The sequence below is a fragment of the Falco rusticolus genome, chromosome 1 (assembly GCF_015220075.1).
Source record: "Falco rusticolus isolate bFalRus1 chromosome 1, bFalRus1.pri, whole genome shotgun sequence".
In the NCBI taxonomy this organism is placed as follows: Eukaryota; Metazoa; Chordata; class Aves; order Falconiformes; family Falconidae; genus Falco; species Falco rusticolus.
In genome coordinates, this window is record NC_051187.1 from 79,640,226 (window position 1) to 79,652,631 (window position 12,406).

Sequence of the window (12,406 nt, forward strand, 5' to 3'; positions counted from 1 at the left end):
TCTCTGGTGGTTAAGGCAAGGCAACCTTTGCACGAACGCTGTGCCCTGTTTATTCTTGCAGCAAACCTGATGAGTTTGTGCTCCAGGCCAAATCTGGTCCCCAGGCCTCCTACAGGAGCACACCACAGTTATCACGGCAAATGGATTCAACACAAAGTCTGAGCACATTGCACCAATCTGTTGATGCCATTGCACCAAAATTAATTATATCCTTCTTTGTACATCATTTCCACACTTCAGGTCACTCAATGATTTTGACTGGAAGTGAAAACAATTTAGAGCAAATGAGCACATCATTAGCTCCTCCTCCCTTCTGCCATCGTGGCGGAACATGAACATGTATTAAATTGAGAAAGTCCAGCAAGCTACCTGCCAGGAAAGCTTTTTCCAATGATCAAGTAAATCCCTCTTACCGAAAGTACAGAATGTTTAAGATTGCATCCAGTCAATGGTAATTTAAAAAAAAAAAAAAAAAAAGCCCAGCAACCTGAACAAATAAATGAATAGTTTGGAAGATTCTACTGAAGCTTCCAGCCTCTACTCAGATTATGAAGATGAATCACTTGTTGTTGTCAGATTTCTCATTCTTACTGTATACAAAATCCACCAGCTGGTCTGGGTCGTAAAACAAATATGAATGTTTTTTTTATGAGCTAGCTGACATTGGCAAGGGTATAAGAGTTAAATCCTGTGACCTTCTGAAGGTTGAAATACAATAAACTAGAGATTAATTGGCACTCCAAAACAAAAGGGTTTTTGAAAGTGCAGATGAACCTATAGTGTATATGTTCATGCTTGCTTTCCTAAAGCTCTAGGACTCCTTTTTTGAGGAAGCATATGTATTTGTACTTCATACATTATAAAAAGCACTGTGTTTTTATAGGGAGAGAAAATAAATACATTTATATTTTCCTAGACTGTAAGACTAATTTATGCAATATTATATTTAAATATAGTAAAATTCTATGCTCTGGTTATATGATGGAGAAGATGGCCAGTGGGGACAAAGCTCTGTATATAAACTCAAAGCAAATTGTAGTGAAAGCTGCTCAGAAAAAAGTAGGTTGGGCTCTTTGCTACCAGTGGTGCTTGCTCTGAATTGCAGTAATGGCAGAAGGGGCTTGTGTCCCAGGACCCGTTGGTACTGCCTTTCTCCATGTCCTGGTGAGCTATGGGCCAGCATGGGCAGAAGGTTATCAGGAAGTTTCTGACCTCCTGCTTGGGACAAACCACTGTTGGATAATAACCTGACCAAGAAGTTTGCACAGTGCTGAGAGCGGGCAGCATGAATCGCACACAAATTAAAGGAAACCTCCACATTTGAAGATGTAAGGAAATTACTCTTAGCTAACCTAGTATAAATGTGTCCCTGCCAGGACAGAGCTGCATCATTCTTAATGTGTGTTATAGCTTTAAAAAAAACACACATCAGGGAAGTAGAAGTTTGATATCTTTCTGCCATTTATGTGTCTGGGATTGTATTTCTAGCCCCAACAAATAAGTTGTTTTCTATTTGCCAACATACTTATGCATAAATATACGTGCACCCAGGGTAACTTTATTTTTTGTCTTGATTTTTATGTATTCATTTCTTTATCAGCCTGTAACTGTGATCAAGCCTAAAGGCCCTGCTAACCATATTTGGGACAGTTAAGTTTATTCTTGTGAGGCTGATGATTTTAATAGTGAACTTTGGCAAACCTGAGTTTTGACCATGTATGTGTTTTGGGGTAATGTATTACTCAGTAGAAGTCATCTGTTGTGACTGAGGAAAGGTTAATATATTTAGTTGTCAATGTCATGAGTTATAGGCTGGCTAAGAAGATGAGTTATACTTCTCGTCTGAGGATAAGCATGAGACATCTAGAAATCGGATGATTTTCCTCAAGGAAAACCAGAAATCATTATGAATCTGTTGGTGCTCCATGAAAATATTTGCTGTAGCGTTTGAGCTCTTTCTGCAACCATACATTAATTTTCACTCCTTATCCCTCTGACATCCATGCAGAGCTGCCTTGCTTGCTACCACCTAGTTATAACTCCAGTCATAATGGATTTGCTGTGGCTGCCAGTACAAATACCTGTTTGTGCCAAACCGTATTAGCATCTGTTTGCTGCACAGCAGCACGCTATTTCTCCTTGATCCCTTTCCATTTCATAATATTCCAGCCCACCCACTTTTGTCTAGTCAGAAGTCCTCACAGCCCTCCAACCAGCAGCACAAGCACAATTTAGTAATTTATGGTCTTGTGCTTGTGCAATAAGAAGTCACAAGGTCAAGAAAACCTACCTATGCTGCTATGTGTGCAGAATCTAATCACTGTGGATCTAGATTTAGCTGTCACCCCTAGCTGAATGCTTCAATTTTTCTTTTGTCCTCCACACGCTTATGGCTACTTTATTATTTATAATTATGACCAGCAACATTTTCTAAATGAAAGAAGTTGAATTGTTGCACAGTTCAGTGGCCACACATACTCTGTCCACATAAACTTTTTACTTTTTCCTTACTCAGCAGCTCTGCTTACACTGTGTGAGAGAAGAATCTAGCATCAAGTTTTCCATATTGAGGCAATGTTTTATAATCAACTGCACATATTTAATCATGTGTGTAAAATTACAGGACTTTGCACAGTTTTTAGGTTGAATTGCTATAATTTGACTGACATTTTGAGAACTTGTTCAGAGCCTTTTACAGAGACCATTCCTCTTTGTCAGCTCTGTGGGGAGCCTGTTGAGACCATTGCAGGAGGAGAAAACATCCCAATAGGTACTGTAAAGCATGGGCTTATTCAGCTGTACAATGACGTAACTGGGATTTTGATTTAAGTTCAAAATCTCTTGTCCTAAAGATACACGTATTGAGTATTCATCTTGTATGTAGATCTGCATTACTGACTCACTTCTGGGCCATAATGATTGGTAGTTCTTACAGAGAAAGACTCTTAGTAATGGTGATGTGGAAGATCCAGTCTCTGATTTAAAGTAAAGATTTGAACCCTATTGCTATGGAGGTCAGCGTTTTCTGCCAGAGTTGTCCCATTTTACATAAATAATTATTTTCCCCAAAGAATGCTGATCATGTAGCCGTACAGAATGGACACAGGATGTCATTGTTCAGGGTTATGTTAAATTGGGCAGAGCAAAGGCTTTAGCCCAAGTCTGCAAAGCTCTGTGCTTTGGTGAAAGCTTTCTAGATTTGCACAGAAACTCCATCCTAAGAGAGCTGTTTGACAAGAGCTGTACTTGAAGCTAGTAAGTCTGTACCTCTTTTCTTTCATCCCTGACGTTTTCATCAAATAATGTTGAAGCAGAAAATTCACTTTTATTGAAAAACTTTAAGCCAGCTGTAGTCAACACTGAATCTACTGAGCAAGGGTCAAGATTACTGATACAGTTGTGTCCTAGGAATCTTATATGAAAGTCAGATTGCCCAGAATGACATGCAGAAAATCACATGTGATAAGGGACAAAAAAGTTCACCTTACTGTGGCAGTTGAAGTAAGCGGTAAAGTCATGTGACTTTAGCTTTCTACTTTCTGTACTTAAAACTGTGGGAATTTACAATTCCTGCTTTCATCAGAAGAGCTACAGCGAGCTCATCTGACCATTTTCACAGCTGTGAGGGTAATGCGCTTTGACATCTGCAGTGGTTTAAGTTCCGCAGACTGCTGTAGGAGCAGCCCTCTTAAGGTTAGGTAAAAGTATAATCAAGGTTATATATGATGTGCTCTAAAATCTAATACATGTTGATGCAGGAGGAGCTTTCAGTTTGAGTTCTGCATTAGAAATACATAGTATATAAAAAGATGCAGAAAAGGTCTTTTCTCTGAATTGTCTGGCCATAATGCAAAAGTCATGACAAGCTTAGGGTTTAGCAGCTGCTCTTCAACAGGGAGTCTTGGTGTGCATGTTTTCTACCAGAGTATAGATTTGCTAGATTAGGCCTTCTGCAACCTCAGACAACTTCTGGGATTGTTTCTCTTCCTGCCACAGTCTCTTGTGTCTCAGCATCACTTAAACTTTCTGATCTAATGTTGTTTTGGTCAGCACTGTTGGTGACTCTAGGTCCAGGCTCTCTTCCTCTAATATTCTGGGACACAGAAATGTTCTCAGATGAGATGAGACTGCAGGAGGTCTATTGCACATACTTAAGCAGAATTAGTTCACATGTGGTTTTCGACAGTTTACGGTGTCTATGAGTTGATCATTATTATGGTTTTCTTAAAGCTCTAGCGTTTTGGGTTTATGTGGGATTTAAAACTTTTTTAAGAGCAGAAAACTTTTTTAACTAAGGAGGATGCATAGACATGTAACGGTGAATTCTGAAAGCTACAGCATAAAAAAAAAGACCACCACAGAATTTCATTATTTGAGAGATTGTAATACAAGATTCTTTAATAGTTAAGAGCTGAGAATACTGCTTCTCCTCTTTAAATGTCTTTTTCAGTCTTCATGCCATTTACTTTTATCTTGTGCCTTTTCCTTTCTCTAAACTTGTTTCTTATTAATTTAAATACTGGTTTTTCTTCCTTTCTCTGCCTTTTTTTCTGTACGTGCTTTTAATGTTTTCCTCTAAAATTCATTCCTGTAGTCTTTCTCGTTAATCCCTTCCCTCCCTTCCTCCTCCTCTTTGATGTTTGTGCTGTGGTCTTCATCTGTTTCCCAACAGACTTCTCTTGACTCTCATTGCATGATAAAGCAGTGGGCCAATTAGCCCAGGAACAAGGTTTTCCCCTCCATTCCCTGTACTAATCCCCGAAGCACAGGCAGATAGTGCTTTGGAGACAGGATGTTTCCATTTGCTGCTGCATGCAGAGCTAATGGAGCAGCGTAGTCCAGAGAAGGATTGTAACATAAAAAGCCTGTGGGTGCGGTGCTGCTGCCTGGCTTCCAGCACATCTTCAGGCTCATGCTAGGGGGTTAATTTGTATAACTCACTCTGCTCCTCATCTTGAAGCTTTATCCCCTCTTGAGACTGTTCTTCAGAGAATATTTCAAAAACTTGTTCTATAAAAAGCCTGATGACTCAATCGTTAATATATGTAAGTCAGAAAGGCTGCTCCCAAGGTTGAGCGAGATGAGGCTTGTGAAGGGGACCTAGGGGTGTGATCCTGTTGCCACTGGGGCTTGCATGGGCTCAGAGAGACAGTCATTGAGGGCTTCATCCTTCCTGCCAGTGTGAGCAATTGGGCTCCAATCCAAGCCTGCATTTAATCTCAAAGTGCATACTCTCAAGACAAAGCCTCTGTGTTTGTGTTTCAGTATAAGGACTTTTTCGGTCACAACTGGAAGCAAAGGCATAGGGCTAATGGCCCCAGGTTTCTTATTTTGATGTTATTTTAAGGCTGTACCACTGTGTAATTTTGGGCAAGACATTTCTCTCCTGGTTTTTCCTCACACGCTTACAGGCTGTAGCTGGGTGATGAGGATTAAAGCAATTAATGTTTGTACAGCATTTTGAATGTTAAAAGCCATTACATAACAAAATGTTACTATTTGGGGGTGTGCTGCAGTGCAGCAGAGCTTGGTGCAAGCAGTTGGCATGTTAGAGGGGCACTGAAACCCAGAAGGCATGGGGCATGGGGCTGGCCACGTGGCCCTGTCAGAGAGCCTTACTGCTGTTGAGCCACCGTCCGGGGAAAACGTGCCCTTTAGCTCACTCTACTGATGTGTTTATGTAGTCAATCAGCTGATGTGACACCAGTGTGGAGGTAGAAAGAGTCTCTCCAGTGTGGGAGAACATTCTGTAGAGAGGGTTATACTCTTCCTCTACATTGAGTCTCACTAAGTTGTGATTTATTTTCTTATGCAATTATAAAAGCAAAGTTTGCAGATGAATTCATCTGGCAGTCAAATAATTCTGTAACCATGAACTATAGATCATCTGATTATTACGAGTTTATAAGGACATTATTTGTCAAAATAAACTTGCTGTTATGGTTGGGGACTTTTTTTTTTTGCCATGTTTATTTTCGCACTGGAGGCAAATCCATACAAGTGCAATTAAAAAACTTTTTTAACATTGCACTTCAAGGATAACAACAGACAAAAATATATAAAACGAAACTCAAATGGTAAACACCTGTTAAGAAAGCTTTTTTCTGTTGAAGAGCTCCACAGTTTTTGTGATGCGGTTGTGTTGACTTACAACATGCCTGGACTAATCGTGATCTAAGGGAAGGAGGTACTAGCTGCTGCAGAGGTTGCAGTTCATATTGACATGCTGCTGTTTGTACAAAGGGGGCCTGTGTTTTGTGGCTTTTCTGGGAGTGTTAAAATTAGTAACTAGCTGAACGTGGTAGCCCACATTATAACACAGTTGATAAAGCATTGGCAGGCAAGTGGGCATCTTGCCAAACCTGCTTCTACCAGCTCCATGTTCATTTGGGAGGAGACCTGGTGGCACAGAGCTTGAATAACATTGTAAATTTTCCTGTTTCTAAAATTAGTGAGAATCAATGGGATAGTTCAATCCCTGAAAACATAATCAAGGCTATGTCATCTAATGGCAAGTTTTAAACAGAAATGTCATTATTGGCTTAATTATTTTGTTTGGAATATATGTGAGTAACCCAGGGGACCTCCTGGATGGGGAACGTGGGCATGCTGCTCCAACATCATCAGACTTGCCATGGTTTCAGATCAGAAATTCCTGTGAAAGTGATAGGAAGCCTTCAAAACTGACATTATAAACTGGTATTAGGAGTAAGTTTCATTGGGCAAGTTACATGTAATAGCTAGGGAGGTTGCAGAGAAGGAGAATAATTGGAAAGGAAAATCTCTTGATTTCATTGCTATTAATGCTTTGCCTTAAGCTGGCAGTCCTGCCTCTCCCTGCTGCTGAAGGAAAGCCTGCCTTTGAGGTAGGAATTTGTAGCCTTGTGTCCCCACAGAACATTTTCTGGTGAACTGTTCCCAAGGATGGGGTGAAGGCTGCTATATGCAGTCTCCTTGTTTTCACCACATCGGTCATTTCTCTGCACACAGACTTTTTGGTTGCTGTCCCTGTAGCTGTGGCCTTTATTAGACCAGTTCGTTCATTAAGTGAACAATTGCTTCCTTAAACTAGTTTAACTTCCAAAATAGAGGAGCCTGTAAAAGCTGAGTCAAGATTTAAAGTTCTCTTTATTAATCTGCTTTTTGAACATTTCCTGCATTGAATGCTGTATCCTTTTTACTTTCAATTTGATAAATGTTGCAATGTGACAAACACGTGAAAACTGGTCATGGTTATGTTTGAACAATGTAGTGGATTTTTCATTTAATTATCTTCTTTCTGCCTGTAGCTGTAGCCCTCTTGACCTCTGCATTAACTGCACCATATATTCTGCTGTTGGATAATATGCTCCTTGAGGCAAGCATCTTGCTTGCCAGGCTTATAAATCAGCAATTGCATGGGTTGTATACTGTAAATAATACTTGAAGAAAAGCTGCATGCAGGGAACCTGGGTAAATATGTCCAGCAGTTCATGTTTACTGTGTCCATGGATTCCTTCCGGATAGAACTGCTTTGCCCTTCATTAGATTTTTAACAACTTATTTAAGCAATCGGCTACAGCATTTCTACACTGGTAATTTTAGATTCTCTGAGGTCATGTCAGCCCTTCACTAGCAGAAGCAGCTCAACAAAAGTGAGCCTAATACTTTTTGCTTTGCCAAAACAGAATCATTTCCCTGCTTGGCTTTTATGAGAGGCTAGAGAGCTCACTGGAGAAATAAGCAACTGAAACATGCTATTTGGGATAACAGTAGACTTTTCTCTCTGCTAAGTCTTGTACACCTGATTTTGTGGTTTTACTGTAGTTGCTGGTGAATTCCATTGAGTCGTAATAGTTTAGCAGACAGTAATCAGGCTTTGAGTTTATTATGTGTAGAGTTGCTTGCTGCCTAATTGCAGAAAAGCAGTCAGCCTTTCTGAGGGAGGGCTGAAGAGGCTGGGAATGGTCTTGGCTCAAAGCTTGTATTGATGACTGGTTGCGTTGACCAAAACCACCTGTGATCCAGCTCGACTTTAGTAGTCTCTTGTCTTCATATTTCATGTTGCTTATCTCCTTTTCTCTGCCACTTTCATTTGAACCAGATATATTTCATGTTGAGTCCCAAGCTGCTGTGTGCTGTTTCAGTGCTTGCTGTGCTCTGCCCGAAGGGAGGGCCGGGCAAAGAAGGGGGTGTTGAGCCCTCCCAGGCATCCTGAACTCACCTAGTTGCCTGTTCGCAAAGCACCTTGAGGAACTCGGATGAAAGCAGCTGCTGTTATATTTTACTCTCCCTACTCCCTTGAGGATCTGGTAATTGCATGTTTGTTTTTATTCCCTTTTGATTTATGTTCCCTTTTGTTGCTGTGTTTCTGACAGATCCTCCTGACTGGGTTCCAGATGAAGTCTGCAGTTACTGCACTGCGTGCAAGGCTCCTTTCACAGTCATTCGCAGGAAACACCACTGTCGGAGCTGTGGCAAGGTAATGACTCAGTCAAACATGTGAGAAACAAGCCGCCAGAGAGAACAAAAAATTCACGTGTACACAAACTCAGCTGCACAACACAATGTGTGCACTTGCCCAGGGTTTTCAAATCACAAGTGGTTTTGTATGTCTTGGCTGTCAACTGCTCAGCTTACGTTTAGAAAGTGGAAGGGAGAGTCATGACTACTCTACAGCAATAAACATTTGTCTGCTAAAGCAGAACTCACTGTTGAGATCCTGGAACCAGTACCCCAAATCCCGAGTTGCTCCAGACGACTGCTGTAAGCTTTAACAAGCTGCAGCAGCAGCCTGCACTGTGAGGGGTGATGCACAGCTCGGCTGCAGGGATGGTGTGTCCCTTTGCTTTCTTTCTGAAAGCAATTCTAAAAGGATGACTGCGGTGCGTAGGGCTGCTGCTTTGAAAGTTTGTGGGGGAGGAAGAGGGAGCGAGGGAGAAGAATGCAGTCATGTGCCTCAGGAAGCCAGAAATCTGCAATCCCACTGCGCTTGGTTGCTTGCTGGTGTACAAGTTAAAAAGGAAGAGGGGACAGAAGCTATTTTTGCTAACTTTGTAGCGTACTTGGCAGAGTAGGAACTTTGGAGATAGTCACAAATATTCCCCTAGTCTGTCTTTAAAAAGGGGAGAGAGATGCTTCTTTTCATCTCTGGTGGAGCTGCCTGCCTTCCCTGTGACCTGCAGAGCTAGACGGGCCTGCCTTGGCTGATGTCAGTGCTTGGGCACCCGCACCAAAGAGACAAGGCACAGTCACGTTCATTGGTCACTCGGGCTATGAGTTGCCTGCGACAGGCTTTCATTTGCTGTGCTGAGGGTGGTATTGCCAATACACAAAAGCCCAGCGTGTAAAATTTTCTCTCTCCTCTCTTGACATTAATTTTGTCCCATCGAGTTATTTCAAAGGAGCTTAAGTGAAATCTCCCTCTTGTTTTCCAGATCTTCTGTTCCCGCTGTTCCTCCCACTCTGCTCCATTACCTCGTTATGGTCAGATGAAGCCTGTCCGTGTTTGCACTCACTGTTATATGTTCCATGTCACTCCTTTCTATAGTGACAAAGCTGGTATCTGACATATTAAACTACTGGTGTGTCTTCTGGAGTCTTACATGGACTGATAATATTTGACCAAGCCAAGAATTAACTTGAAAGAGGGACCCCGTGAGGGCATGTAGGCTTTGACATCCATTATTACAAATTTTGTAGAGACAGTTTTTATTGCATTTTACTAAGCTGCTAAAGGGAAGTATGAAGAGTCTGTAGTTCTAAGGCTACAGTACTGTCTTCCATAAATTTATAACATTAATGTTACAATGCCATATACAGAACAAATGCACTGTGTGGAAGGAAATAGGGCTCCGAGAATGAACAAGCACCGCTGCTTATCTTACATGCTAGGAACAGAGTAGCCAGTTAACTAGTCCATCCCAGCAAATCAGTCCCAAAGCTCGGACACTTCTGTGCTCACTAGAATACCAGCATGGCTGTGGATATCAGCGCTCTCCCTCCTGCTGCAGTTTAACTTTCCCATTACTAGTTTTTTGCTACCTATGCTAGGATTAATTAAAGCAAAATTATTTCCAATCCATATTTGATATTTACAAAAGCAAAATTTTCTGTGAATCACATAGGATGCACTGAAGGTCCTGAAGCAGTATATTTCTGTTGCCTTTCATTTACCAAGCAGAGCAATAACTCCAAGTTGTCTTCTAGAAATTAAGTTTTACAACTTCCAGTTCCATATTTTGGAGTTCTGGAAGTATTTATAACCTGCATCACTTATGCTAAATCCTGTTAATAAAAGTCTGACACACAACCTTGGTTTCCATATCAGCATTTAAAACTTAACAAACTTCAGAGGGAATGGTTACCAAATTAATTAATATTGAAAATACATATTTTTGAAAGTTTAGCAGCAAAATTCAGTAGATGTGACAAACTGTTTTGCCAATGCCGAGGGTTTTTTTAGATCGTTTTTAAAAGGCAAATATATAATGATATATTCAAAAGGTCCTAGAGAATGGTCAACCAGGGAAGGGTACTTGCTGTCCACATTTGGCAGAGTAACTGTAAAATATTGCATACTGTTACTTCACTCATGCTAACAACTCGGAAGACATTTGTATTTATTTGAAACACCAGGGATTAATTTTTATCTCCACTTGGAGCGGAAAGAAATAAGACTCACATGGATTCATGCTATGATCTTGCACAAACTATTTGCAGTAAGAGCTCCCTGAGCACTGAGGTTTCAAAGGCGTTTGGGCATGCTTTGAGTTAGCCACATGAAAAGCAAGGCAGTGTGTGCTGTGGTTACAGAGGAAACGAGATCAAGAGCTCTTCGCTGTAGCCCCTTTCCTGACTCGCAGTGTTACACGCTGTGTTTCAAAGTGATAAATACAAAAAAGGATGAGGAAGTTGTTTGCGGTATCATGCTCAAGAAAGCTTGTCATTCAAAATGATAAAGCAAAACTGGCCAGTGGTTTTTGTTTTTGTTTTTTTAATATTATTGGTGGGGGGGAGCGAACAGGGACATTCCCTTTAAGCGGTTTAATGTTCAGCGTTAATGAGCCATATTAAGGGTACAACAGTTTGGCACTACTGTCGTTTTGAATCAGATGAAACTCCTTCACTTAGTTGATATGACAAGCCTTATGATGCTGTGTGTAGACGATGTCAGCTATGATGTGTAGTCTTCACCTTATTTATTTTTTTTTTAATTATTATTTCCCTGAAATCCTTCCCATGGAATTCTTGAGCTGGAGTGTCAGCATTCACCAGAGTTTGGAAAGAGGCATGGGGCTGGGTGATTGGTGGGAGGTGGGTAGTGTGGTACAAGTGATGATACTTATTCAGGCTTAAATCTCAGGCTTCACATTGCAATGATTATTGCAGTTTTATTTTTAGAAGAAAAAAAAAATCAAATTAAATGCATCTTTTATAGGATAAAAAAATACAACAAACTTCAATTGTGAAATAAATATGCACAAAAGTTGCTTCTGTGAAAAAAAATATCTTATTTAAAGGACTGAATATTTATTCAAGCTTGTTTTTATTTTGTAAATGCTGTAATTCAGAATCATTTCCATAAATATGATATTTAAAGATCTCAGACACTATAGTTTCTTATGTAAATACAGACTCCTATTTCTCTTACTGAAAAGCACAATGACTATATCAATACTAATATACATTTGCCTCAAGGAAGACTTTCATCTTGTAATCTCTTCAGATAATTAAAGTGTCAGGACTTTCTACTTCCATGTGCTGGTTTGCTCTTTCATTTTGGGGTCTGTTTACATGGAGTGACAGCTGCCACCGTGGCAAACTGGCCTTAAGTCTTTCTCGCTTTGCAAATAACATGAAAGAAATGAGTTTAAATTTGAAAATGGAAGTTTCCTGTACAGAGAAGGGGTTGTAAATCAAGACTGGTATACTAGCCTGTCACTTAATATTGCCTTGTGCTCTCTCTTGCCACCAGCTGAAAATCTCCCTTCCCAGAATATCTTGTGTCAATGGCCACTTCACACATCAGGCATATTTGATCTGCCCCTGTCACATCTTTTTGAATAATCTTGTCGGGGGGGGGGGGGGGGATGCAAGTCTGCAATGAAAACAGTGCTCCTTGGATTTACCTGCACAGTTGTTCTTAAGAAGCATAAATGCCCAGTACTGATTTGTGCTACTCCATGTATGAGATATAACTGTTGGAGGTTTTATGAAAATTAACTTTATTTTCCAGAGGACTTAATGCATGGCTCTGGGATGCCATTTCACTTGAGGAAAAAACATGTTGCATCTGTATGACACTAGGATCTGGGCTTCAGTGGTGCAACAACAGGAAAATTTTATGGGAGGCCTGCACACAAGTTTAAGACGGCATTTGAATTAACGTATGTAATATTTATGGGCAAATAATGCTGCCTTAAGG

General features: G+C 40.5%; 1 protein-coding gene across 4 annotated transcripts in view; it reads left to right on the forward strand.

The window, feature by feature from the left end:
- ZFYVE28 (zinc finger FYVE-type containing 28) overlaps positions 1 to 11,736 on the forward strand; it is a 165,867-nt gene extending 154,131 nt beyond the window's left edge. For all 4 annotated transcript variants that reach the window (XM_037386406.1, XM_037386415.1, XM_037386421.1 and 1 more), the window contains 2 exons: positions 8,358 to 8,461; positions 9,417 to 11,736. In XM_037386406.1, coding sequence (XP_037242303.1) covers positions 8,358 to 8,461; positions 9,417 to 9,548 — 236 coding nt within the window. In that variant the 3' untranslated portion in view covers positions 9,549 to 11,736. The remainder of the gene's footprint in view (positions 1 to 8,357; positions 8,462 to 9,416) is intronic.
- Positions 11,737 to 12,406: the final 670 nt, after the last annotated feature.